This window comes from Fusarium mangiferae, assembly GCF_900044065.1.
Source record: "Fusarium mangiferae strain MRC7560 genome assembly, contig: FMAN_scaffold009, whole genome shotgun sequence".
NCBI lineage: Eukaryota > Fungi > Ascomycota > Sordariomycetes > Hypocreales > Nectriaceae > Fusarium > Fusarium mangiferae.
The window spans coordinates 534,684-562,297 of record NW_024573929.1 but is presented as its reverse complement, the minus strand read 5'-3'; the positions used below and the strand labels follow the sequence as shown (position 1 = coordinate 562,297).

The window sequence follows — 27,614 nt, the reverse complement described above, 5'->3', positions numbered from 1 at the left end:
GCAAGTAAAGGAAAGGAACTGTGGAACGTGCGGCAAGGTAGGGCATAATGCGAGAACGTGTCAAATAGTTGTTTCGATGTCTGGAGAAGAGGAAAGCGATTAGTTTTACTTGATTGCGTGATTTGTTGTGTTCTCATGACGATTCCTGTCTCAAGGGTTAAGATTTTTGTAACACTCGCTTGTTTGTAACACTCGCTTATCATGTACGTTAGTGGAGCAACTTAGCTTTCAGCCACTGCGGTACAAGACACTACTCGGTTTGAATGCGATAAAGTCTTGTGAAGTGATCACTATTGTAGCCAGAATAACCAGATCAGGAATCAGAACATCGCTGCCTCGCTGCCTCTAGGTCAGGAGATACGGCTGTAAGCATGATAAAAGTCTATGCGTGCTCAATTCTATGGCATAATTTCTCACAATTAGGTTCCAACGTATCTGAACTTGGGCAAATATCCTTGTTGAGAGGTCTAGTGCGCGCTGCCGGTCTAAAGCGCGAGTACATTGAGATTTGCAATGTCTTGACTTGATAAATACCAGTGGAATATTAATTATCAAACAAGAAAACCACTCAAGCATCCATGGCCACCGCTCAAACATCTGGCAACCAGGTCCCATCCCCCGTACCTCATCAGCGAATATTCGAAGTCCAGCCTTATTCCATTGATTTATGCCACAAAGCCTTTAACAAGACCAATCAATATCCGCAAAACCATAGGGGAATTGGGCTGGCGTCTCTGGAAAGCAAGGTTCCTCTTGGCAAACCGTCACGATGCTGTCGGACTTAGTCCCTCGGTAATGTTTGTACCTAAATTTCCAGGTACACAGCACGATACAAAGCTCCTTGAGTTGTGGAACTGCCTCGAGAATGCGAGTAATGAGTTTCGAATGCCACTTCCACTGAGCAGAGGTGGGCAGCCAGTACGGCCACTCATTCGACTCAAGAGTGGCCTGCATCGGATCATCTGATTCGCTTTTATTCGGGTCGTCTGATTCGTCTCCGCTTGGACTTGAGACCCTGTGAAACATGTCGCAGTCATATTCGTGGCAGAGCCAATCTTCTTGGAGTGAAAAGGCGAAACGCCGCAATCGGGGCATTGACTTCAGCTGTGTAATAAGCTCATCGACGTACTCGTTCTGTTATGCCTGTATCAGTAATACAACGTTGAGCAAGATTGAGGGCACTTACAAGGTTTGGCAGATTTGTGTTCTTGTAAGTACGGCGACCACTCGACAAAAACATATCAACATCCAACTGATCAAGAATAAGAGCTTCCAAGTGAGGAAATTCATGGTCAATTCTTCGAAGAAGGTTGCTGCTCATGCAGGCAAGTGTTCGTGAACGACTCTGTAACGAAGATACATCAACCTTCAAACCCTTGAGTAAGGGACACGCTGATTTCAAGGTCAAAGAATGATTCTTTGCAGTTAAGCGAGGAAGCTCAATTGCCTTGACAGTACTTGGGGCAAATTGATTGATGAGGGCACTGAAAATCAGCAAGTTCCTACGACCACAAAAGATGGCGGATCTTGGCCCATTCCACTTTGGTGCGTTGCCCAATCCTTCAGCGAAGTCAATCTCGTCCTTGATTTGATTGTCAAAAGAGATCAGATCAATTGAAGATAGCTTGGAGATGAATTCACTGATGACCGCGATTCTGTGTGTCGAAAGGTGCAAATCTGTACGTTCCTCGGCGCGACTGTAGGGTTCGAAGTGAATAGTGACAGACCTGAGGCGCAATATTAGTCGGTGGTTTCAAGAGTCAGACTGTGGGTGGCAATACTTGAGAGTAGGAAGAATGGTCATCATCAAGTGCTTCAAATCACCGGATAGAAAAGACTTCATATCGTGAGCCAGCCTTTTCAAGGATCCAGATAATTTGAGTGTTTTGAAACACTGAGGGAGGAGGACTGATCGAAGACGTTTGGAAACAAGTGTAACAACCATGAAATGCGGAAAAACCTCTGATCCAATCATGAGAATGACCTCGGTCGGCAACTTTTCCAAGGCGCTCAAGGACGTGGGCTTGGTAAGGCTGTTCTTGATGACGGCAGCATGTTCTTTTTGTTTGTCAGTTTCCATGGCTGTGAGAAGGATGATGTTCGGTCGGTCGAAAAGATAGAAATGGGAGATGAAGAGTCCGGAACAAAGCTTGCGACAGGTTTGAAGGGAAATAAAAAACAGAGATTTACTGGGGATTGGATGAGAGAGTCTTGGTGGTCGAGGCAACAGTGAGTAAGGGAGAAGAGAGGTTCAGATTGCCAGTGTCAGCACCAGCCAGTGCCAATCAGTGCCAAAAGGCTCCAGTCCTTCGTTGATCGAAAGCAAGCTTCGCCACTGGGACCTATGATGGAAAAGATGTAAGGTCTCTCCTTCAGTCCGTGAGGCCTGTTCAAGTCGTTGGGACATGAAAACCAAAGAGTTCAATTTGTAGGCAAAACGACCCGTTTCCTCTACGTGTGCGATTGGCAAAGCAGACCAGACTTCCCACTTTTACCTTATCAATTTCACTAAGAATGATTATTGTGTTTGCATGTCAAGCTATGCAAACATGCATTTGCCAGCCAAGTTTGCCTTTAGACTGCTAGCACAAGCGATTGGAAGACAATGTCCTCTTTTTAATACAAAGTTAGAGCTTATCTGATAACTAGTAATCATTTACGTCACGAGAAACCCTTTGGGAAGGTTATTTGTATGCTCATCTTTGTATTTAGTACCTCTAGGGAAGAGAGTCAAAATAGTCTCAATAAAACTTAGGCCTTGTCAACATGGTTTCTTGCGAAACTACCGAATCTTGACCAACAGTGTGTCATACGAAACTAGAAATCCTTATGTCGTCTCAAATAGTATCGTGTTTGATTTTCGGACAAACCCCCCCAGTTCATAAGCCAATGCTGCTTACTTTCCATCTCAAGCACCGCAGTCAGGTATCCTCGAAGCACACTCCGAGGTGTCTGATCTATTCTTCATCCAGTACACACCAAGTCTCTGTCCACGCATTGTCAAATACACATAAACCGTGGACCCGCAAACATCCTAGGACGCAAGTGGTGAGATAGTGCAAAGTAAACACACACAGATTTGCCGGCAATTCTGCTTTCCTAGATTCATATCATTAGAGTAGAAACTTAGGCAATCTTCGGACATCCTACCGAAACTCGTCAATCTCGGGTTGAAGTTTATGTAACGCCCAACAAGACAAATAAGTCTTAGTTAAGGTCTAGTAAGAGGCTGGGAAAGCGGTTCTCCTCCCCGGGGTTGTCGCGAGATTCTCGCTGAACATGGATTTGATCATCACACCTAGTTCCTCGATAGAAGATTGGGTGGTTAGATGAGACACAGAGCTCCACAAGAGTGGGAACTCGAGTCATGATAACCGTCACAAGCTTATCGGTATAGAAATTGTCCATTTCGACCATGGTCTTAGGACGATATGTTCCTTTATAGTCCTCCCAGTCATGTGGGACGAGATGACCATGAAGTCTCACAAACCATAGCGTGAAGGCATAGCGGCGGAGTTCAGGCATCAGGCTTAGCTGACGAACCAGTTTATCGATGGTTCGGTCCTGTCAGAATGTGTTAGCCGTGCTAGGTCTTAGCATGTGGGAGTTTCCCTTACGAAGGCTGCTTGATCGTCAAACCAGACCAGCCCGAACGGCCAAGATCTAAAATCAAGATCAATAGTAAGACTGGGTGTATCTTCGTGAAGGATGAGGGATTCAAGTCGGGGAAAGTCCCTTCTGACTTCACTCAGGAAGTCGTCATCGAGACTTGGGATTACGTTCCGGGCCTTCTGATTTTTGGCCGTTCTGTCAACGTGCAAGGCCTTAAGATATGTGGCATGAAGAGACTTTTCCAACTTCACGTAATGTTTTCGGTTAAACCCTCCAGGCAGCTGAACGGCCCCGAGAGACTTGGGCCAGAAACGCCGAAATACCGCATTGAAGTTTAAGTCCACAGGATTATCCAAAAAGGTAAGAGAGCAGAGCTTGGTAGGGTCGCTGGACCACGACCCGGTCTTGCGCAAGGCCTTGTTGAAGGAAATGCAGTCCCGATGTCGTGGGAAGCTTACAGAAATGCTCACTCCACACAGTCGATCTATTGAGCGAAGCAAAATACCGAAATGCTCGAGGTCGTTCACTGCAAACCGCAAAGGCCAATGAATAACACCCGGAAGATAATAGATTCTGAGGGTGACAAATCTAAATCCAATAAGTACCTTATTTAGGTCTGGTCTAGCTAGCGGTAGTAGAGGAACCATTTATACCTACCTGGTGAAGGTTTGGATCAATTTTCTCATATCTACCGAGATTTTGTCGGCATCCTTTGAGAATAGAGGTATAAAACACCCAGCGATATGTTTCACGGAGCCCGAGAATTCGATCGCCGCATATCGCCGATGGAGAAAGACCTGCCGCAATCTGGTTGAAGTCTTGGTGATGCCTACGAGCTCATCGTCACGCAGATAAGATCCGATGATAAACAGAAGCTCAGTGGGCAACTCTAGAAGCCCTGCAGTTGTGCGTTCCGCCATCTTAATACGACCTTGTTGCTTTACTTCGTGATGTTGTATGTGAGCATGGGCAAGTTTGAGTTGAAGAAAAAGAGAAATTTGGGAGTTAGTTGTGTTATTTGTAGTTAAAGCAGTGACTGAGAGCTACATTCACCACACAGGATTTGTGGAACAGAGGCGCTCAGATAAAGAAGTAACGGACGTAATTAGGCAGCCAACACAGTAACAAGAACCTGACACTTCACTCCACGAGACAAAGAGCGAAATTGCTTTCGCGCCACCGAGGTGAAGGATCGAGAATGGCGAAGTCTTCCTTTTTAAGAACTTGGACCAAGGGATAGACGTAGAGTGACGAAGCGTAGGTCAATCGTCAGAAGGAATTAAGTGACTTGGGCAAGTTTGATAGATATTAGTAAACCCTTAAGCTTTCTGGCTTCTGGGTTTTGGTAAGGCACAGTGACTAGACGAGAACGTCCACAATGCTTGTTCCAGCGCCAATGCCAATTCCAGCTGGTGTTAGTCTAATGATATGCACGATCATGTCTCAGCAGTAACTAATGCTAGTCAGATGAGTAAAATCGGTGATGGCAGTCACATGCACAAAGACAGAAAGAAGAAATTGCCACTTGCTGCAAAACTCGCATTTTGATTCTCAAATATCCGCCTCTGAACTGTGAGAACACCAACTACTACTGCTAAGCCACAGGTTCTGATGCCCTACTGAGTGTGCGATCTTCGTGCTTGGCGCAGAAATCTAACACTTCAGCTTGATCCTCCCACCCTCCTCCAGCTCGAAACATCCACCAAGCTTTAGTTCTCCAAAACATTCGGGAACAGATATTTCTGAGAAGGATCCTCGGAAGACTCCTCAGACATGTTCCAGGCGCCGTCTGTGAGAGTTGCTCGGTAGAGCGTGGGATGTCCAGTTGCAATGCAAACCTCCTCGAGACCTTCCGCATGGGCGGCAAAATAAGTAGTCACCAATTTGCATATGCCTTCAAGCCCGAGAACTTCGAAGGGCACTGGAATCTTTTCCTCAATCATGGCCAACAGTTTCCTCCTGATGGAATTAATAGTCTTGTCGTTAGATCCCATTCCACGCATAGAAAATGCAAACCGACGTAGCCGCGGCAACTTGTCAAGGATTGAAGCGACTCTTGCGGTCTCCCGGGACTTCCAAGGGTGTCAGCAACAGCGATAGGAGTTCAGTAGATAACAAATGAATACTCACCCAGAGCCGTGTATCTGCGTAGTAGTCGTAGCGCAAGAGAGCATTGGAAGACTGTTTTTCATAAATGTTCAATGATTCAAGCTGAGGAAAGTCTGTGCCGATGCTGCTGACAAGTCTAATGCCGAAACCTGTTTGGACTGAGACTTCATAAGAGATGCAAAGGTATTTGTCGAGACGCAGTGAAGTCAGATTGGCGCCGTTGTGTGCAAGTTCGTCATAGTGGTCTGGAAACAGTCCAGAAGGTGCAGAAATTCCCTTTAGGGCCCCGGCTTTGAACTTTCTGAATATTTTACGCATGTCCGTGTCCTCGAGCTCTTTTATGAAATAAACATGCTTAGGACCTTGCCAGTCTGGGCCCCTGCGAATCAAGGTGTTGAACTTGGAAGCCTCTTTGGGGTTTCGAAGCCAGGTATCGAAAATGACGCCGCGGAGGTTAGGGGTATCCGCTAAAAACCGCCCGATGGGTATGGAATTGACTCCGGAGGCTTGAACCCAGGTATACATTTCGGAGATGTCGTTGAATTTTGTAACTTCAAATGTCACAAATCTATCACGGAAGTCAGTGAAGAACTTGAACTGCCATGGCAGTGGAGGCAGCGCACCTCGTGTGATGATGGACTAGGTGACGGAATGAAGCTGTCTTGCGGGCAAAGTAGGCGTTGAGGCTGTTTGTCAATTCTTTCATGTTACCGGCAAACTTGAGATGCTTGCAGAATTTCAAGAGAAAGATTTCGCGAAACCGCTTTGATACGAGCGTCAAGTCCTTGATCTCATTAGCGGAAAGGTTGTCCCCGATCATGCATACAATCTCGGTTGGCATGGTCGCGAGTTCGGGGGTTGTGGATGTTGCCGCCATGGTCGCGATGCTCTGCAAGGGGCCACCTAGCAGAGCAAACAAGCGGATCAAACAAAGAAAAGTTCTTTTATGCAATCAATCTTGAGAAAAGAAAAGAGGGTCCAAATGTCAAGAAGGCTGACGCCTCTACGCCTGCGCTGTGGTGGAGGCTTGTGAATGAAGAGTGGTTTTTGTGGTAAGGCAAGAAAAGAAAACAATATAAGAGAGAAAACACACGAGTTGAAAAGAAGTGGAGATGTTAAAGAAACTCGAGGTTTTCGGTTGTTTGCTAACATGGGTAGAGAATGGTCACTGTGAGTCAGTGAATAACAGATAATGCCTGCCACTGCTAGAAAATGCAAGAGCCCATATAAGGCTTCACAACTCGCATAAACGAAACTATGCAGACATCATTTCTGGCATCAAGGCCCTACCCAGCGTTAAGCCAATCAAACGTATTCAACAGCTCAAATCTAAAGTTCAGCCTCCCCGCTAAACCTGAGCTGAACTGGTCCAATGATCCAACGTCACTCATCGGATCCATACTGTTGAGATGATAATCCAGCACGCGCTGTATCACAATCTTACAGCTCGCACATAGATCGCCGTTTGGTGCTGATGGGTGAACCCAGTCCAAGAAACCAACAAGCAGACTGAGTTGCTGGACAATGCTTGATCGGCTTAGGCGACTGTCCTTGGGGTGTTTGCCATGAAAAGTTGGACTGAGTAGTTCAAGACAGAGAATGCCGCCGCCGGGCACTGCAAATGCCATCAACTACACAAGTTGTCAGAGAGTCTCCAAGTAGGGGGGAACAAAAGCCTTACCAGCCACTCCATATCTCGTCGAATATCTCGGAACCGATCTTTGTGCATCCAAAACATGAGAGTAAGCGTTATCATCTCATATGAAACTAAAAGAACATCTCCTTCATCCGGACACCCATATTGGAGGAGCAGCCTTTCGAGCAAGAACATGTTCTGCAGATGTGTGAGGCGAATGAATATTTTCAATGATACAACATTTGCCTCGACTGGAGGGTCAGAAAGGTCTTTGTCGTACGATCGTATCTCTGCTCTGGGAAGAGGAAGATCGGTAGGGTCATCGGGATCATAAACAAGACACCTGGGAAGTTCGGCAAAGACATTTGACTGCCGTTGCTTCAGATTTCTTGAGGGATTAGCAAGCATTTATCATTGCTTGAACGGGCATTGAATACCTGATAGTCTCAACAGTCGCATTGGAGCCAGAACCAAGACTAATATCAATAATTTCGTTCAATATCTGAGCCATCAAGTAGCCAGCTCGACAAATACTCGAAGGATAAACACCACCTCTCAAGTTCCAGCCACGACTATCAAGTTCAGACACGGCCTTCTCGAGCACAACTCCTCCAGCAAGAAGGTCCTCATCACTCAAATCCAGTGGTGGTGGGGTGGAGCAGAAACGCGGATTAAGCAGAGGAGGTCGTCCCGTAAAAGCTACAATAGCTTTATCAAGATTATAAACTCGACCGAAAAGACGTCGTTTGTGTTCCGAACTCAGCGATGGTCTGTAAGGCCCAGTGAGCTTCTCGGCGTGGACTCCGAGATAAGTCATCACGGAAACGGCATCCGCAAAGGAGCTCCAGCAAATAAGACCTGTCGCATTCTGTAAGTGGCTTGGGGGGGGGGGGGGGGGGGGGGGGGGGGGTGTGCGGCAAGAAAGTCACAACTTACTGGCATCCCCCACAATCATTGATTCCATGATCGCTTTCTGGAACAGAAGATCCAATATGATGACATTGGCCAGCGTAAAGTGTCGAGCCAAGTTGATGCTGTGCCTCAAGAACGCCAAAACCGGCTTGTTCGCCGTTCCGCTCTCCAAGACATGGAACTGGTTCTTCTCAATCGGTTCAAAGGACCCTGGTATCCGTCTCAAAACACTCCAGAGCAGCCCTATTGACTCCCATCGCAGATTCGGCCCACAAAGCTGATTTACCCACTCTTGCGAACTGGTATCAATGTCTTGAAATGGCTGTGCCGTGTTATTGCAGATCTGTTGCGCGATGAGCTCAAGATTGAGCTTCTGCCGGTCTAGCTTCGTCCCGAATGTTGCTTCCAAGGAGTTGATAACAGCTGGAACAGTTAGGTTGGACCATAGTCTGTTCTCATTTTTCGTTCCTTGGGCAACCATGTGTTCGTAGGAAGGACCAAAGACGCAGCCAAGAAGTGCAAGACATGACTGTTTTATCGACGGTGGGAGTTCTTGGAATCTTATTGACTTGTTTGAATGTGAGCACGGCGTGCATGCCTTCTGGGAGTCGAGGTCAGATGAGTCAAGTTGTGAAAGGCAGTTCTTGGTTTCTTCAAATATCTCGTTATGACCTGCTCGACCAAAGAATGGCGGCGTAGGAACCGGTGTTTCCATGATCAATTCAGTTTCAGGCTTTTCGAAGCTTAAGGCTTACAATCATCCGCAGACGAAAGATGATCACGCTCTGATGATTACCTTGGACTCGATATGGCCGCTCCACTCAAATTTGACTTGATGGGTGATAATTATGATCAGCTGTTACTGTTAAAGATTTCATCTCATTATTTTCTCCAGATTGGTGATCTGATGTCTATCAAGTGCTGACGCGGGGCGAAGTCGGATCCTGCAACACGTCACTTGCATTTACACGCTATATGGACTTACTGAGTTTCGATGCCAAGCCCTTTGTCCCTACAGCATCGTGGAACTTGTTCTACCTAAAAAACTTCCAATGCATATTTCCTTGGCCCTTCTTGATAACACTGATCTCACATGTAGTCTAGTGGCCTCCGATCCGTATTTATCATCGATAGTCTTCAAGACAACTGCTAATAGCAAAGCATTACTCGACGGAGATCAAACGGTACTAAGTCACCAGTGTCCGTTCTCTTCAATGACATAGAAACTAACGGATCCGACCTAGGGTCCCTAGTGTACGGTAGCCAAAATTCTAGGTTCGAATTCTCCCAAGCGGGAGATTTAATGACGAACTACAGAAGTCTACATACTCAGGGACAGGGTAGTTGAGGAGGTGAGAGACATTGAGTTGGTGTATACCTTTTGTCGTAGTCCACAGACAGAAGAAGTGACTGCGAGGTGAGCGTCTCTACTCAAAAGGCAAGCTATGAAGCCATGATATATGCAGAGCAGACATAATGTCAATCGAGGGTTCTGGAACAGCAGACGCTTTGCGTAAACGAAGTTGCGCGCCCGTCATCAGAGCTGGCCGAGTGAAGTGTGACAGGGACGACAAAATTCATATCTCATCTGCACCTCCAGAGCAAAAACGTTGGAGTTATTTAGATCGTTATATGTGAGTCTTATCAATATATTGCCAAGAATTGGATGCAGGCAATGCATCAATGCTAGATGACATCTAGTTACTTTTTCCTCCTATCGGGTAGGCCTTCATCCTTCATCTGACTTGAGTGTGGCGGTGTGTGGCTTGACCACCCGCTTTCCCGGCTGTCGGGTTCCGATGAGCCACGGAAAAACGGAACCTCAACGGCCGGACCAATCTTGAACATTCAATCATCAACAACGATATCCGCGACTCTCAGCTATAACATCCGCAACGACCCGCCTGGCTCTATGGAAACGTGATGCCTGACATTGTATGAGCGAATTCTCATTTCCGATCATCCATTGTCGCGCGCAGCTCCATGTCAGGTCAAGAGACCTCTCCACAGTCTCCCCCCGCCAATACACCTAAGCATCGACGACCCTGGACAGCAGCCGAGGATGCGACTCTGAGGACTCTTGTTGGGCACTTTGGTGCTAGTAGGGGGTCTGAGGGTAGATGGAAGGACATTGCATCTGGCCTGGAGGGCCGGACGGCCAAGGTGAGTCGCATCTCTGGACGTGCCTCTACGCGATCATTGCCCTGCATGATGCACGTTCACTGCCAGATGAGACAAGATAAGACAAGACGGGGACTGATTGCCTGTTAGGATTGCAGAAAAAGATGGCTTCACTCATTGGATCCCTCTTTGCGTAAAGGTCGGTGGACATCTCAAGAGGATGAGATCCTCCTCTCAGCTTATGCTCGACTTGGTCCGCTTTGGAATGAAATTGGTAAACCCGCCACTTCTGCAATTACTATATAGTCTAACGCACGCTAGCGCTTCTCATTCCTGGGCGAAAGGATGACCAATGTTCCAAGAGATATAATGACATCTTGAACCCATCTGCCAAAAACCGTCTTAGCGACTGGACTGCCGAGGAAGATAACCTTTTACGTCAAGGTGTAGCAGCGTTGGGCCATCGATGGGTCGCCATCTCATCACGGATACCTGGAAGACCTCCCCTCACCTGTCGTAATCGATGGCGTACGCTCTCACGACTGTCACATAACCGACAGAGCAGATCTCAAGGCACTACCCCATCGTCCTCATCTCAGATGTCCCCATTCGATAACGGGATTTCACCGGCGGCTCATAATCCCAATCTCGGTATTGAGACGAACCATGGAGCGACGGCTGATTTGATGCACTTTCCAATGGATGCCGATATGGGTCATGACCAAATGGGATCGAGCTTTCTCGATTCAGCCTTTTTCGACACCTTCACAGGCCCTTCCCCATCGCCATTGAGAGAATCCGACCCAAGTGACGAAACAGAAACGCCGAACGACGTATCTGTCCCAGGTGCTGCCTCAGAAAATACTGCACCTGTTCCCGATCTTTCTTCGAATATCACGACCCAGACACAAAGCGATCCCAAACCATGGCCTCAGCCTCCGAAACCGCCCCAAGCGCAGCAACATCAAAATGCTCCGAATGCATCTTTCATGCCATCGCCCTCTACTTGGTCATCACTGGGTACAATGCTGCCACCTGGAACTTCTCCCACGGATCAGAATATGTGGCTAGGAATGACTGGCAACCCTCCAACACCGAAGAACTGGACAGCCCCAGGACCAGCAGACTCATCCAACTCATTGCCCCAGTCATTCACTGAACAGTTTCAAGTACCAGCAGTACCAGGAGTGCCAGCATCAACTCAGCAAACCATTCACCACCACCATCATCACCATGTCCATCATCATTTTCATCACTATCATCATTACCCAGGCAATGGAGATCAATGGCGACAACTGGAGCAGCAATCAGAAGCCGAGGCGATGCAAGCACATTTACAAAACGAGAACGGGCCTCAAAATCCAGGGTGATGCGCTTAGCCTAACTGATCCCACTTCGTCCAGTCACGTTTAGCACGTTGGCCTGGATAAGCCGCCCAATCACCCGGATAAGACACAATGACCGGGGTACAATGTTATGCAGAAAACCCCACCACAAATGGACACCGACTTCCATTCTGCCAGCCACTTTCTGTCATGTCTTTGTGTTGCTCTGTGTCGCCAGGCAAGATGCAGGCCGACACTAACAACGAAGAAGCGCTCGATAATGTCGCCCGTAAGATACCGCTCTTCTGTGCCCCAACATACCGACCTCTCGACCTCGCGAAACGCCAGATACGGATACTGCACATTTTGCCAGGTCAGCATGGTGAGCCTGTTCGCTGCACCCTTCATACCGCATCTCTTGACGATAGTCCGAGTTATGAGGCGTTATCCTACTCTTGGGGTGATCCGCACATTTGTCACATCATCGAAGTTGATGGTCAACAAGCTACAGTCACCGAAAACCTGTATAATGCTCTCCGGAGGTTGCGATTCGTTGACCGAACGAGGCATATTTGGGCAGATGCGCTTTGTATCAACCAAGCGGATACGACTGAAAGGACCCATCAAGTCGGATTGATGAGAAACATTTACTCATCCACCATAGAAGGGATATTGTGGCTTGGGGAATTCTCTGCCACCGGTGACACCGGCGCGAACTCAATTTCACAACAGACTGTTGCAACGACATTCAATTTGATCATATCACTGGCTGAAGACCATCACTGGAACTCCCAAGAGCATGCACAGTCGATGGCAAGAGAAGAAGCAGATGCCCTCACTGCTCTGCTGAATCTTTCGTGGTGGCAGCGAGCCTGGACCGTGCAAGAAGCTGTTCTCCCGAAGAAAGCAACCCTGTACTGCGGAACAATGCAGCTACCGCTATCGGAAGTCAAGCGTGCGCATCTCATGTCCGTAAGCCATGATCGGAAGGGATGCTGCATCACGAATCCTGAGTGTCACGACGTTCTCTACAAGTTCTGGGACTGTATCGAAGGGTTCCGCCTTCTACAGGAAGAATCCGATAAAGATATTTTGGTGAGAATGGCTTTGGAAATGTTTAGGTTTCGCCATGCATCTGATCGGAGAGATTGCGTGTACGCATACTTGGGTCTAGGGAGTAAGGCCTTGGCTGACTACACTATCCCCCATGAGACGGCGTTCAAATACGTTGTGCGTTCGCTTATTCAAGAGTCAAATAATCTTGGACCTTTGATTCGGATTGCGGAGCATGCTGAAACACGCTCAGCGACTTTGCCTTCTTGGTGTCCTGACTATGGATCGTCTTTTCCGGAGACCTACGAGAACTTGGACCAAGAGTTTGGGTGGCTTTACATGTATAATTGGTACCAAGCTGGGGGTAAAGACGGACCAACTAGCAGGCTTTCGCTTATCGATTCGAGACTCGAGCTGCGAGGCATTATCATTGATAAGATCACGAAAGTCGATGGGCCGATTTACAACACCGATACAAAGGACGAGATTCTCTCTACCTGGTATCATGATCGAGATCCTCGCGCCTGCTGCCGAGGATCATATGAGGAATTTGGATGGTGCGAACTAATGCGTGACATGTTCATCGTTTTCTCCAACAAGCCTCGAGATTACAGTAGACCTCGCACGAGAGCTGGTTTCGAGGCAATGATTGATTCTCTTTGGGATCCCAGATCTCAGCTCTCTGTCTTCCAATATCAGACCTGCCATACGGAAACGGGGTTGGTTGGTCATGCGAGATTAGATATGCAGGCAGGAGATGTTCTATGTGTTTTGCTTGGGGGAAATATGCCATTTATACTAAGACCACTTGATGATGGAGTTTTTGGTTATGTTGGGCAGGCGTTTGTTCATGGGATCATGGATGGGGAAGCCCTTCAACAGGGATATGAGTTGGAATGGATCACCCTGGTTTGAGCTTTGGACTAGACGCCATAGTGATGTTAGTGATTTCTACTGATTAACGGCAGATCTCATCTACGTCAACATAAAAGTTCGTATGTGAACAAAATCAAACAAAACCAGTCTTATGAGCGTCTGATCGCGAAGAGAAAGAAAGCCTTTTCTCTTCTCTCTTTTTTTTCCTTTTCCTTTTCGAATTGGCTGCCATGATGAGCGTATGCTTCTGACTGTTTCCCATTCGTCAAAGACCGAGAAGTTACCTCTTACCGGGAGCGAAGAGAAGACCCTGAAACAAGAGTAGCCAAGAAAAGCTAATCTTGCGTCAAGCAGGGCCAGCTCGTGAGACATTCTGCCGTGTTTCGGCCCTGGCTTTCGCTCCCCGATCCTCGCCTCTATATCTCTGTCGAGCGGTAAGTGATGCAAGTATGTGGCGTTTTGAAACAAACATGGCTCACCGCTTTGCTGAGTATGTATCCAGCCAAAAGGTCAAATACTTGAAAGTTTAAATGGGTGGCCATTGTATTGTATCAAGGCTCAGTTCAAGAGGATCAACCAAGTTTGGTCTCGGAAGAGGGAACAAAGTACCGTAAAGTTTGTAAAGTTTAAACAGAAGGTTGTACGATCCGTAGAAGGACGTGGAGAGATCTCATCTGCGACATCTGCATGAATTATGACCAGGCTAAGCTGCAGTCGGCCGTGAATGGGTTTATCCTTCTCCACAAGGATAACCGAGATCTGAATCAAGATCTGCTGGCTTTCAATACTATTCGATATCATTCTGCAAGCTAAGTTCCAGTATCACATTCCTACAATTACTCATCAAGGAAACCCCCCGCAGTGGACTCTGTAGGTTCTAGATGAGATTACGACCTTGATCAAGGGTCCTTTTGTCTTAGCTGTGCGTCGATCAAGGTTGATGATACTCTGTTTTCGTAGAGTTGCAGACCGCTCTTGAGGAGAAGATAGTAGGCACATGCAAATATTGCATCCTGTGAGTGGATAATCGTCAGTACCGGTGGCTGCAGCACGGCTCATAGATAATACAAAGTTCAATAGTCGAAGTTAGAAGAGAACATTTGGCTATGAAGGTAGAGATGGAGTCATGATCTGCGACTATAATATTACATGGCTCAGCCCGTGTCTACCTCATCATTCTCGGTAAGAGATATTCTCCGCAATATGTCTCTTGAAATCAATGTCAATCCAGTTTCCGTCTTGGAATTGACCTATAATGAGCGGTCCTGCAAGCCACGGCAGCCACCCCCTCAGTAACGACGCGGCCTGTCCGGCAGATGTCCCCGTTCGTAGGCCTCATTGAGACCCTCAGCCAGCCTATATTACCATTTCGGGCCACCTGCAGCAGGTGATGGCTGTGCAACCGTACGCAGCGCTTTTCGCGTAGCTGTTCCGTGTTTGTTGATGCTGAGGAGCGCAATTATAAGCAGTTGGCCCTAACTATGGAACGCTTCGGCCCGCAGCGATCCCTAAGGACTAACTAACATAGCTTGTAGTGACGAAAGTCCGAGACACGGGCTGGCGTGAGGGGAATGAGACATGCAGACCGATTGCCCTCCGGAACACAATCGGCCATTAGAGATACCAGCGTCCCTGGGTGGGTTGTATTAGACTATCACTCAGACATGCTTGACATCAAAACTTTTTGAAATGTATGACTGGTTGTTAACTGCCACTACTGGAGTGCGATAGAGACAGTCATCTCTGAGAAGCATTTTTGTGGCGTAGCTGACCACTGAGCTAACGCTGTCATAAACAAGGGTTCAACTCAGCTGCAGCCCAGATGCAAATCTTCTCCTATTACATCGACCATGTCTTGCCAATGAGGGGTTGTAACCTGCAGCATTGACCGCTAGCTAAGCCGCAACTCGAAACTATCAAAATCATGCAGAAGACGATCGCTGTATGAGACGACAATTGGCTACGGGGGGAATATCAGCTTGAAACATACCTTGAGCATGCATTCCAATGGAGGAGGATGCTCACGATCAGCAATGTAGTGTCTTGTACATGAGAAAAAAAGGCGGAATAGAAGCATGTGGTATGAGATGGAAGAGAGTGAGAAGATGTATAAAAAGGTCAACCTGCACCTCGAGACGATACTTCTCCTTCACTTCATCACTCACTCACTTCACCACACAAAACAATCGCCTTTCAACCCAATAACCTCTATTCAAAATGTTTGTCTACCAAGGAAAGATGAACTGGTGGACGTACGCCAAGGATGAGACCTTCGTCGTCATCCTGCCCAATGGCCCAGTCCGCGTCGGCGACAGCGTCTATCTCTTCTGGAAATGGACAGTCGACGCCAAAGGCGTCAAGAACGGAAACGTCTTCCAGACCATCAGTGTCGACTCGGTCACACAGACTAGCGCTACTGATGTGACCTTTGTCCTCAAGGGCTCATGGTACAGCTTCACCGTCACCACAAAGGGCGGTTACGAGAACATTAGCATCGTCATGAGAAACCCTCAGGGCGGCGTCAGCGACCCCATGCCCCTCAAGCGTGAGTGGAAGTCTGACAAGGAGCTCACTGGCACGACTCGCATTTGGACTGGAAAGTTCAAGTGGATGAGCTTTGCGCGGGACGAGCATGCCATCTTCATTGTTCCTGATGGCTTTGGTGAGGGCAAGCCTATTATCTCGACTTGGCAATGGACCAAGGCTTCAAACGGCAAGACGAAGGAGCCTTCGTTCCGTGCTGAGACCCAGAAGAATGTTACTGGGCTTGGAACTGATACTGTCAAGTTCTCGTACAAGTCTTACTACGATATCAAGTGCACTTGGGACGGTAAGAAAGATCAGCTTGATGTCTGGGTAACAGAGGGTGCCCATAGCGAGGATGTTGGTGACATGATCCGCTCTGCCATCATTGAGCGTTCAACTCACTCTCAGTAAGTATAGAACTCAGTGTATGGTAGCTTTGCTAACTTTCAACAGTGACTTCAACCCTCCTTTCCCTGCCCCCACCAAGAGCGAGTGCGATCACTATCTCCCTCAGCCCCAGGCTTCTCTCCCTCGCCTCGTGTGCCCTCTTCCTTTCCCCAAGGACCTTCTTGAGACCCTTGCACACACTGCGGCATACGTGGACCAGTGCGGCTACCTAGCCAAGTATGCTCAAGATGTATGTTCACCTTCTTCCTCCATATCTCGACACATGCTCACTTTTCTTAGCGCTTCGCTGCCCTCGATGCCGATTACCACTTCTCACTTGAGCAAATCAAGGCTCTCAAGATTGAGATCGAGAACATCAACAAGACCAAGGGTGAACTTACTACTGACCGCGACGCCGCCATCGCCAAGGCTCAGAAGCTCCAGGAGGCTCTCGACAAGGCCTTGAAGGACGGTGAAGGTTACCAAAATGAGATCGCCAGACTCAATAAGGTCATCTCTGACGACAAGCTCAAGGATGCCGAGGCTCTCAAGGTCCTCGAAAAGACTCGTGCCGAGCTCAAGGCCTCCCAAGAGCAGTGCTCCAAGTTCCAAGCTGAGATCGCCCAGAAGGATGCTCAGATCGCTGAGCAGGGCGCTACTATCAGCAACCTCCAGAAGATCATCATCACTCTCGAGACTACTACTGCACAGCTCCGTGCAGAGATTACAGTCAAGACCAATGAGAACGAGCAGCTCGCCAAGGCCAACATCACCCTCGAGGGCCAAAAGCGTGACCTCGAGGGCTCCGTTAAGGACCTTCAAGATGAGCTTGCTCGTGCTCAGCAGAGGATTAAGGAATTGCAGGAGACTGCCAAGAGCCACGCGGCCAAGGACAAGGAGATCCGTGATGCCAAGGCTCGTGCCGATTCTGAGGCGGCTAAATCAGAGGAGGAAGCTGCCAAGGCTTTGGCTGAGGTTGAGAAGTACAAGCAGTGGGCTTTCGACAACAAAGTTAAGATCGATCTCACCAACTACTGATGCCAGGGATTCCTGCCGTTGCGCTTGGTTCCGGTGGGGCTCTTGTGTCACAGGGTGTTGAGATATTGTTGGGTTGTAGGCGCCATCTGCTTGGCGGCCTGGGAGCTGAAGAGGAGATGAGGTACCGAGAGGACTGGTTAACTACCAAGTAGTCCTGATATCTAAACTTAATGTATTCCCTTTGTTATCAAGCTTGTCCGGCCAATGGTGATGTTCTTTGTCCACTGAAGTACGGTTGGCGTATTATATCAGTGTAATACCATACGCAAGACAAGCAGTGATGAAGCTTTATCAGAGTTACTATTCAATGTTCATATACGTCAAACTCTATCCAGTTAAAGAAATTCTATCCCGCGCTAAGGTATGACATCTATCCCAACGTACATAAAAGTTCCATCCAAGACACATGTGCTCGCAAAATAATAACCCTTGGCCAATTTGCTTGATAGCTTATCTATGAGCGTTCTCTTCCATCACAGGGGCATCTGGACCCTCCGCTCGGGACTTCTCAGCATCCATCTCCTTCTTATGCTTCTTGCCCAGGAATGGGAAGAAGAAGTATGGGTGAAAAATGGTCAAAGTCCATACGGCAATGAGAATCATGGCTCCGTCAAGGATTAGGAATGTTGTCTCGTTTTGCATGAGAGAGCTGCCCCAGCCCATCTGCATTTCAGGGATACTAGACAATATTAGTATGAAAAGTCAAGGTCAGATCGGAGGAGGGCTTACCGGTAGATGCAACGGATGATAATGGCGATGTAAGCGACGGTCAACGCGTAGACAAAGATCTTGGTCTTCTTGTCACTTGCTCTGATGACTTTGACGTTTCCGTTGGTCGACGATTCACTCTCCGTAGCAGTCTCATCACCAGCCCTGACAGCAGCACCATTCTTGATAGCCTTGTGTCTTCTCCAGATATAAATCATCATGAGACCGCCACAGAATATCATATTTGCCATTTGGAAAACAACACCAGCAACAAGAAGACCAGAACCAACATCAAGCATGCCCTGGTCATTGTTGTCTCCGTTAGTGGCAGCTGAAGAAACACCGCCACCAGCAGCCTGGATAACAATGGAGAAAAAGTCCGTGCCGACGAAAACCCAGGGGTATAGGACAGGCTTAATGAAACTGTATTCTCGACCGTACCATAACACAAGATGTTTGAAAGTGATGGAGATCGCAGCGGCGACTAGGGTCGGCCCGAGGATGAGAAGAACGAGCTGGATGACGAAGGCGTTGTAGACCCAGGGATTTGAACTCATGACGATACGACCGCTGTAGCCGATGAGTTCAAATATCGTTCCGATCGCAAGCCATAGCGTATATGACCATGTTCGTGCTTTGATACCAAAGTAGAGTTGGGGAATCAACGCCAGCGCGTGTGCCACGACAAAGAAAACACAGGCGCCTAGTGTAAAAGTATCGCCATAAAGTGACAACTCAGCAGGACATCGTTCGGAAATTCCATCTTTACATGTTTCGTAAGTGGGCGGAGGGTAGTTTGTGCCGTTGTAGGACATATTGACGCTTTCACCCTCGATCCGGGGGAAGAAGTTTACAGGAACCACTTTGTTTTGTTATCTTGGAGGGCGAGTCGGATATAAGAACATGGTTACTTTCTGGAGCACGTCCTCCGTGGGGCAGCCCATGGAGAATATTCCGCAGAGATTTACGGGGAGGAATGGAATTGTGGATTTGATTACAGGGCGCAGTTGGACAGCCAAGACATGAGAATAAGCGAGGTGCAAATCCATGGCTTGGCGTTTGATCCTTCGATTCGTGAGTCTCTCCTCATACCAAGATAATACTCTTCAAAAAGATCACATGGCTTATCAATACACATTACATCTTAACTCTAAGTAAGCCTTAAAGCCAAAAGTTTACAACAACACAAACAAAGACAAATCAGTCGAGGTCAATCTCGTTCTAAACGCGTAAATCTTGGCATCGTCAGCACGGGCTAAAGACGCGTAGATTACCTGATAAGCTCGGATTTCCCGAACACCCCGACTGGTCCGTCACCTTCCAACAGCTCGCATTTCTCGTTTTCCTCGCATTTCTCGCGACGAGATGCAGGCCTAAGATTACGTACACATCGTCTGAGGCCATGGGTATCCACATGTAAGAGATCGGAGGTTTCATTGTCATGTTGTCCCGTATTTCCGGTCCAAACCTGACGGACCGGAGGTTTAAGCTTAAATCGGATGGTAATACATTGATTGATGATGCCCTCAACTTCTGCCACTCGGTCAGATAGATCTCGGCGTCTCGGTTAAAATGATACATTAAGTTTTTCCCCTTCTCGATGGAATAGACTCTATTTGCATCTTATCTGCTATCAACTCTCAATAAATAAGCCATTTAATATATGCTTTTATCATGAGTCAACCGTTCCGTATGCATGTTAGTAAGGCTTATGTCAATTATGCAAGGTGGTCAAATCGTGGATAAAACATAAAAAACACAATAAAAAACGTATTATGTCTCCGCGAAGAGGGGATGGTAATAGTACCAATTGTCTATTATTGCATACCAGCAGCCAACTCCTCAATGTTCTTCCGCATCTCTTCTACAGCTGTGGAGTTACTAATCTGGCCATAACCATCGATACCATGCAAAACAACACAACATGACGATGCTTGGTCTCGGTCATTCACGGCGACCTTGACATGGCCAACCCCTTTCACGAATCACACTCCTTTTAACACTATTTGGGTTGCTTATAACTTTATAACTCTCAACGGTCTCCATGGGCCTAGTTCACCAAGACTGTAAAGGTCGTGGTTCATGGGGTACGGATGCCTTGACGCTTGGGGTCTCGGTAGATGCCGTAGCCCCTGGCCCACGGCCCGCTCCCCTGTCGTCGCGCCATGTCTCAAAGCCACACGGAACAGACTCACCAAGGATAGAGGATTGCTCTGTATTCGCTGGACACGAATCGTTCTCTGCAAATATTACGATGTTGAGTGATTTGACAGATTTGTGTCCCTACTGCATTACATGCACATACATGACAGCTGATGTGATCTTTCTCGCAAGCTCGAAGCGCTGTTCTAACGCATGTTTTGGTGGGATGAGCTCAATCTGACCTGGCTTGCTGGAAGCTGGACATGTGATCATGTTGAGTTCGAGCAGTGTCGTAGCTCTAACCACGTCGCCTGGACTTACTGCCAATCTGGGGACCTGATATATGAAAGCGAAGGCGCTACGACTTGCCCGATACAATAGCCTTCTACTTTTAGAGTGGACCTGTTTCATTAAATAGCCTTGCTAGATCGGCAACATCGGCTTCGAAATCGTTCATATATCTACCTCACTGAAGGGGTGAAGTTGTTTTATTTGAACTCGACTATGACTGTCTTCTGGTTCATTCTAGCGAACTTGCGTGAACAAGACCTTCTTGGACGAAGTGTGACCATCCACTCTGGCTGACGCAAACCATCACAACAGTACTCCGAATCCGGTCTATCATGCGTCTGAAAGTCTCGCGCACTGCTTGTATGTCTACAGGAAAGACATCACCGGTTCTTCACGCAAGTAAATGGGTCTGCATGCAACAGGAAGTTGGCCGAATCGAGCGTGATACCTTTTGGTCCACTGAAGTAAGTCTTTGCTGACACATTGCATTCCAGCCTTTCTGGGTAAGAAACCGTGGTAATTATCAGCCGCCTCCTTTTCAGGAGAAGCTGTGAGTGCAGATATTTATGCCGGATGACTGTAGAGTGATTTCGAGGAAGTACCTATGGCTTGGCTGCAGCCTATAAGGTTAAGCTTTAGGCTGCAAATACAGGCGATGAATGAGAACACGGTATTTTTACCCCCAATATAAGCTTTTACCCAGAAGCTTTCACGATGACCAATATAGGGTTGCAGTGCAAGGCATATTGCGTTGAGACGGAATTCATCATCAGAGGTATCTATTCGGACTGAGCTATGGCTGGGAAACCGACGCAGTGGCAGACTATGCTGCATTGGCTCTTGCTCGGGTAAGTAACGGCCGAGATGACAGACCCTGGTCCAATCTAGGACTTGTCGTCCTTCACCAACAACTCCATACCACTGGCCTACCATCTGCGACTGACATTCGTGATCAGGTAACGCATCGGACCGACAAAGCCGTTGTTTTTCGGTGACAACAGACCGTTTTAGAAAAGTACCGAGTCCAGAGCCGACTCCTAAATGCCCGACTATGTGGGCGTCCGGGGACAAAGCTCCAGATCTTATTGATGATAGTAACATAGTCTTTCCGGAACGGGCAGCTAGGGTGAAGCTTTAAGGTTCAGTCAAAGCGCCGCCATAGCGGAGTGGCTTCTGACAAGATATCTAACTGGCGAGTGATCCTGGCTAGTCTTTGTTAGACTGTTGGCCTCTCCCACTTCCCGCAAATACATGCATTCAAGCTATCGACGATTTCCCAGTATACCACTCCGCATGGTTACCTATCTGTCATTTGGGTGGCGAATCAGAATTGACATGTATGTGGTGACTGTAAGCTTTTAGCCACCAATCTTCAGGCGCTCCAATGAAACAAACATTGAAACGAAACGGATCAGGGGCTGCTGTCAAGCGTAAACTTTATATAGCATAGCTTTCTGGACCATGGATTGAGTTCTTCTAGCTCACCTACTGGAAGAAAACACCACAGATCGACAATTTTCAAAACACTTCATCATTACGGAAACTGGATGTACCACTCCGTACCTGTCTTTTAGTTCATTGCAGCATATCACAGCAGCATATACAAAAGCAAAGCCATCTCCATTCAGCTCTAGGTTGCGAAGTGCAATTAGAAATGATCGACACCATTCCGGAAATGTTCTAGCGAGCAAACCCGGCTCTCACTACCGAGGATCGCCCAATGGTGATGCTGATCCGGCAGCTCTACCCTTCGGTAGCGCGCGCGAAGGGCGATCAGACCCGTCTAATCATACGACTCAGGCGGTGCAAAACAGTACCTGAAAGCAGCTGTCGTGTAGGAAATTGTCTCAGCGCCCAATCATATCGCCACATACGTCATGTTTCGGGGTGCGAATGAGCCCGACTGCAAAGAAACCACTAAGTATCCGAGTATTCGCTTCCTTATCCGTTTGGTTAAGACTTCTTCCATCTCGGATTGACATTGCTCCTTTGGTGACGTCTTTATCACAGTGAGAAATATTTCGAGTAGCTTTCCTGGTAGGAATCCGTCGCTGCAGCCATGCTCCTGTTGATCTCTTTGCCCCTTTTCTCTCACCAAAATTGTCTGCCAAGCCTTGAAGATCAGGATAGCCACCATTATGTTAGGCAACGTTACTTATAGAAATGGCTCAAAGCCACACATTTATGCCCAAGGTTCTCGAATGCTGAGTTCCATAGTGGCAAACCTGTCAATCCATACTCTGTTAGCGGTAGCTTAAGAAGGATTAATCGAAACGCCCGTTTCAACGGCTGGAAACACTCCACTTGATCTGTTTTGGGGCCGGGACTTTGTGGGTGCAATCGGGATGTTATGCTGCGACATGCCAAGTTTATTTTAGCTGACGCCACAGAGAATGCCAATTTCACTGGGAATCCCGATATCTTGGAATAGGTAAATAGGGGAGACGGGCTATTTACTCCATTCCCCCGCTGCCCGCTCTGCCGTTGTCATTAAACACACTCTATTGTCAAACAGCCGCATCATGTTTCGAAATCAACAAGCATTCCCTGGCCAGCTGCCTTCCAATATGGACTATCATGCTTTATTACATTCGCAGATTTACGAATACTTCCTCTCAGCCGGGATGTATAGCTGTGGACAAGCACTTCTTAACTCCGATTATAACCTGCGGCACCAAGTCATGCATGCTGCAGCCCAGCGATGCACTAACGAGCCGCGAAATGCCACACCCTCTCTGTTAGACTCGGGTTTTGGAAGCTCATATTCGTCACCATACGAGGAACAATGTCCTACAGAGCCAGTGGATCTATCAAAATCAGAAACTGAGCCTGCGCTGTACCAGTGGTTTTGTACTTTTTGGGACGCCCTGAATTCCACTCAAGCCCAAGCTACTAGTATTCCGGTGCAGGACTCCTGCTTGAGCTATCCGCCAGATTTGCCTCAACATCTTTCCGAATCTGATCCAACGATAAATCCAGACTTCCTTGGCCTTCTGTCGGTATGTCAAAGTCATGGATTCCCTTGTTAGTCTTAACCCCTTTCTAATCTGAACCTTGAAGGGTATAGATGTCATTGAGTCATCACCTTCGGAAGTGGAGAGCTTCACATTACAATGTGCCAGCTGGCCACAAATTGCCGCGCACAGCGATACAGCATCAATAACGTCGAGAAAAAGACGAGCAGATAGCACCCCATATAGCGATACGACATCGATAACGTCAAGAGAAACACGAGCAAGTAATGCAGGGTTATTGTCTTTCCAAAAGGTTCTTGATGGACTGATAAAGCATAATGAGGGAATGCTTAAAGAACTGCGGTCACAGGAGCAGAATAAGACCGCGAAGCGTGGTACGAAGCGGCCTGACCCTTCAGACTTGTGGAAATAACAGATACACAAACCTTGAATGATGGGAATAGATCTTGGTACTCTGAACATCAGTAAATGTTGTTCTGTGACGTGTTTTCATCAGCTCTGCGACTTAGGGCAAGTCATCAGTGCGGTTTCTCTGCCTCTTGTAGTCCTTTTAATGATCTGGGCTCAAATCAGGCGAGCTCTTATTGGGGCGGCACAGCGAATTGACCTTCTTCTCCTGCCTCCCTACAGTCCACGCTTCTAAACGAGACTATCATTCCGACTAGCATCGAGGATGTGCACAGACTACAACATGACCCGATACAATGAGTCTAGGTATAGTTCGGGGAGGTAGAGCTTAAGCAACTCATGTTCTAGAAGTAATCTCTGGTGTTCTTAGAGAAAGTCGCAGCAGAATGGCAACTTGAGAACGCACTGACGACGCACTGAGAACACACCCTTTAGCTTCGTTTTTGGATCGTTTGCCGCCGACCCGACTATACGGCCGGCGCTTTAGTCGATCAGCTCAGCCGTTGCCTCATTAAACCCCCACAGGACCTTGACTTAAGTGAAGCTATTCGCATAATTGTGGCGAAAGACAGCTCAAAACGCAATCAACCGGGAAGGTGACTATCCGACTGACTGACTGGCTGAGACTCAGTGGGATTAGCAGTTAATTCTCACCTTGGTCCTCTACCAGAGCTGTGAGTGGCAAGTTGGGTTGTCATCGGTTTGAGAAAGCTCGGAGCCGGGTCGCAGAAGGCGAACAGGCTGCAATCCCTCCTGGAGGGTAGTTATGAAACATCCCTTCTATGAAGATTGAAGAAAACCTTGTGGTTGACAAAAAAATTCCTCTTTGGGCACTGATGAGAGCTTCAAGAAGAAACACAGCGGAAGGCAAAGGAACGCCAAGTTAAATGGAGGCTTTTGCCCTGCCTAAAGATGAGCACCTTGTTAGGCTTTTGTAATCATGAATGGAACCCACGATTTGGAGATAAGCAATCGCCAGTCATGCTTATCGATAAGATAGATACTTATCGATTGCAAGATCAACATGTGACCTGTTGATAACCGGGCCGGTCATTCTACAGCTATGCTCTTAAGACCTAGTAAGCTGAATCCGAAAAAAGCCCGACAATGCTTGCTCCGGACCGGTTATACTATAATCCCCTTCTAGAAGACACAAGAACACACCAAATCCGAATACCGAACGCCGGGACTCAATATCCGCATTATCTCAGAGCCTCATTGAGCTTAAACATCAACAACAAGAGTCGGCATTACCGGATGACGTACAAAAGATCTGGACTCGTTTCGCTTAAAATTTCTCTCTTTATTGGTTATAAGATGCGGCTCTGTTCACGATGATGAAGCGTGTTTTTGTGGTTAATTGTATGATCCAGCTATAAGGCATTGAAGATCATGGCAACCAATTCTAACTCTTCGCAGAATACCAGTGACGACAACCTCCCACAAAAGAAATTCGCATTTGTTGAACATGAAAGCAACAAGAGAGAACTTCGAAGCCATGCTATGCGAGAGCATTGGAAGAATAGACGACAGACGATGAACGAGGAGAAGCAAAAAAGACAGAAGCGCACTCAGCATACGCTATTGCCGACTCCGACGACGCAGTCGACAATATCTGATGAGAACTCCGAGTCCTCTAGCTCAGTACTGAACACCAATGCCTCATCTGACGCAGCTTTAGTACCTAAGAGCGAACTACAATCGGATCTGGAAGGCATTCCGCATCAGATACTTTCAGGGGTGAATCTGGCATTGGGGTCGAGCAGGCTTGACCCCTTCGAGCAACTGCCCATGAAGCTGTCGGTCACACACCACAAGCTTCTCCATCACTGTGAGTTCCATAAACCCAACAAAACAAACAAGTGCTTATCGTTACCAGGGTTTAGCGCTCATGCCGCTATGATGTTTGGGCCGTCACTTGATGGGGCTTTCAGTCCTATGCGCGACGTATGGCTGCCACTCGACTTGTCTAATCTAGCATCGTTCAATGCACTTATGGCGCTTTCAGCTGCGCATCTTTCTCGTATGCAAGGGTTTAGTCAATCAGAAGTAGCTCTGGAGTTCAAGAGCGAAGCGGTGAGGATCGTTCAGCTTTGGATGCAAGATCAGGAGCGTGCGGTGTCAGACGATGTCTTGGCTGCTATCCTACGTCTTTTGACCTACGAGGTATGTCTAATTGCCTCTTCACTTGAATCTTGAATCTGAAATACTAATGGTAGGAGGTTTAGAGGTATTGGGGAACCGAGGCTGAGTGGATCATCCATCACAAAGGTCTGATGAATCTCGTCGAGGCTCGCGGCGGTATAGCGGCACTCAGCAGTAACTGGAGGCTTGAGCTCACGACCTTCCTGTGGGCCCCTCACTTCTCCTTCTTTGTTGAGATGCTAATATCCCCAGGGTCTCATTGATGGCAAGGCCAACATGGCTCGATTGTTCCAATCAAGTCCAAGAGCTACTCACTCATGTTTCGGAGCTCTCATCGCATCCCATCCAAAGAAAGGGAAACGAGCTACGAAATCTTCGGAGCTTATGGCTGCTTTCGTTCATCCAAGACATGGGCACATTCCGAAAAAATCTCCTGGGTAGCACCCCGGTACATTACTCGGCGTTTCATGAAGCCATCTCACTACTCAAAGCACATCGTCAAGACCACGAATTGGATGCTGGCCGCCCGGAGCTGTGTAGCGACTTGGAATTCACTCGGCTTGCCTGTTTGCTGTTCATCTGCGTGCTCTTGCAAAGGTCGGCATCCGAATCCCCTCACGACACAGTGACTTACCAGGAAGGGGGCTGGAGCTTTCAAAGGCTGGATAACTTGAATCTGCTCAACTTCTGCCTCGAAGCGAATCACCCGTCCTGGCATGATTCTCTCGAAAACCTGAACAGTATTCTTTTCTTCCACTTCACTGCATCAGAAGGCACAGGGCTTGACCCAGATTACGTTCGCAGCATGGCGACAGTCCTTGCTTCTTTAAGTGGTGGCGCTCGGTATGCTGTGGAGCGATGTCTTCTAGAGACTTTATGCCGAGCAAGTGGCGGTGAGCAGAACATCTTCGAGGAGAAGTTCACCCCTGATATATTATTGTCGACGATATCTGGATATTGAAGCTAAAGGCTACATCTAGGCCCTAGTGGTTTTGGCTCCCATGCTTGCATTCGATAGGACTCCCAATCACTCAATTAGCTACGAAATGACCATCAGAGTTGGTTGGATGTAAAGGACATCAATGGATTATCGTATGACCAGTACGACATTTATTTTGAGACTTTACATCTACAGGCCCATATTGGCAGAAGTATAAAGAGATCCATGGTCATAACCAGTGGGCGTGAGAGGACCAGGAAAGAAAGAACAGATTACCTAATAATATAGGTCCTGCACCAAACTTTACAGTAAATAAAGGCCGCGCTATGAAAATATATTACACCGAGGCTCTATATAGTGTCTATATTATATATTTATATTATGATAGTGACTCAATAACTTAGGTAACT

At 47.6% G+C, this 27,614-nt stretch overlaps 10 protein-coding genes across 10 annotated transcripts; 5 read left to right on the top strand and 5 right to left on the bottom strand.

The window, feature by feature from the left end:
- Positions 1-681: 681 nt before the first annotated feature.
- On the bottom strand, positions 682-1,945 carry FMAN_12284 (uncharacterized protein; the record flags this gene model as incomplete). Its single annotated transcript, XM_041834804.1, has 3 exons — positions 682-1,134; positions 1,187-1,727; positions 1,782-1,945. The coding sequence occupies 3 exons, from the start codon at positions 1,943-1,945 to the stop codon at positions 682-684; spliced, it is 1,158 nt and encodes a 385-aa protein (XP_041685031.1).
- A 1,262-nt stretch (positions 1,946-3,207) lies between these two features.
- On the bottom strand, positions 3,208-4,532 carry FMAN_12283 (uncharacterized protein; the record flags this gene model as incomplete). The annotated part of the gene is made up of 3 exons (XM_041834803.1): positions 3,208-3,564; positions 3,618-4,200; positions 4,270-4,532. The coding sequence occupies 3 exons, from the start codon at positions 4,530-4,532 to the stop codon at positions 3,208-3,210; spliced, it is 1,203 nt and encodes a 400-aa protein (XP_041685030.1).
- A 789-nt stretch (positions 4,533-5,321) lies between these two features.
- FMAN_12282 (uncharacterized protein) lies at positions 5,322-6,598 on the bottom strand (the record flags this gene model as incomplete). Its single annotated transcript, XM_041834802.1, has 3 exons — positions 5,322-5,684; positions 5,743-6,289; positions 6,345-6,598. 3 exons carry the CDS (start codon positions 6,596-6,598, stop codon positions 5,322-5,324), a joined length of 1,164 nt encoding a protein of 387 aa, XP_041685029.1.
- Positions 6,599-7,007: 409 nt separating this feature from the next.
- On the bottom strand, positions 7,008-8,984 carry FMAN_12281 (uncharacterized protein; the record flags this gene model as incomplete). The annotated part of the gene is made up of 4 exons (XM_041834801.1): positions 7,008-7,352; positions 7,403-7,745; positions 7,795-8,215; positions 8,294-8,984. The coding sequence occupies 4 exons, from the start codon at positions 8,982-8,984 to the stop codon at positions 7,008-7,010; spliced, it is 1,800 nt and encodes a 599-aa protein (XP_041685028.1).
- A 1,268-nt stretch (positions 8,985-10,252) lies between these two features.
- On the top strand, positions 10,253-11,760 carry FMAN_12280 (putative BAS1-transcription factor; the record flags this gene model as incomplete). The annotated part of the gene is made up of 3 exons (XM_041834800.1): positions 10,253-10,432; positions 10,541-10,664; positions 10,712-11,760. 3 exons carry the CDS (start codon positions 10,253-10,255, stop codon positions 11,758-11,760), a joined length of 1,353 nt encoding a protein of 450 aa, XP_041685027.1.
- A 198-nt stretch (positions 11,761-11,958) lies between these two features.
- Positions 11,959-13,683, top strand: FMAN_12279 (uncharacterized protein; the record flags this gene model as incomplete). The annotated part of the gene is made up of 1 exon (XM_041834799.1): positions 11,959-13,683. The coding sequence occupies one exon, from the start codon at positions 11,959-11,961 to the stop codon at positions 13,681-13,683; it is 1,725 nt and encodes a 574-aa protein (XP_041685026.1).
- A 2,178-nt stretch (positions 13,684-15,861) lies between these two features.
- Positions 15,862-17,595, top strand: FMAN_12278 (uncharacterized protein; the record flags this gene model as incomplete). Its single annotated transcript, XM_041834798.1, has 3 exons — positions 15,862-16,577; positions 16,624-16,807; positions 16,858-17,595. The coding sequence occupies 3 exons, from the start codon at positions 15,862-15,864 to the stop codon at positions 17,593-17,595; spliced, it is 1,638 nt and encodes a 545-aa protein (XP_041685025.1).
- Positions 17,596-18,045: 450 nt separating this feature from the next.
- FMAN_12277 (uncharacterized protein) lies at positions 18,046-19,118 on the bottom strand (the record flags this gene model as incomplete). Its single annotated transcript, XM_041834796.1, has 2 exons — positions 18,046-18,274; positions 18,325-19,118. The coding sequence occupies 2 exons, from the start codon at positions 19,116-19,118 to the stop codon at positions 18,046-18,048; spliced, it is 1,023 nt and encodes a 340-aa protein (XP_041685024.1).
- Positions 19,119-23,258: 4,140 nt separating this feature from the next.
- On the top strand, positions 23,259-24,123 carry FMAN_12276 (uncharacterized protein; the record flags this gene model as incomplete). Its single annotated transcript, XM_041834795.1, has 2 exons — positions 23,259-23,735; positions 23,797-24,123. The coding sequence occupies 2 exons, from the start codon at positions 23,259-23,261 to the stop codon at positions 24,121-24,123; spliced, it is 804 nt and encodes a 267-aa protein (XP_041685023.1).
- A 1,388-nt stretch (positions 24,124-25,511) lies between these two features.
- On the top strand, positions 25,512-27,225 carry FMAN_12275 (uncharacterized protein; the record flags this gene model as incomplete). The annotated part of the gene is made up of 4 exons (XM_041834794.1): positions 25,512-25,950; positions 25,999-26,285; positions 26,348-26,469; positions 26,517-27,225. 4 exons carry the CDS (start codon positions 25,512-25,514, stop codon positions 27,223-27,225), a joined length of 1,557 nt encoding a protein of 518 aa, XP_041685022.1.
- Positions 27,226-27,614: the final 389 nt, after the last annotated feature.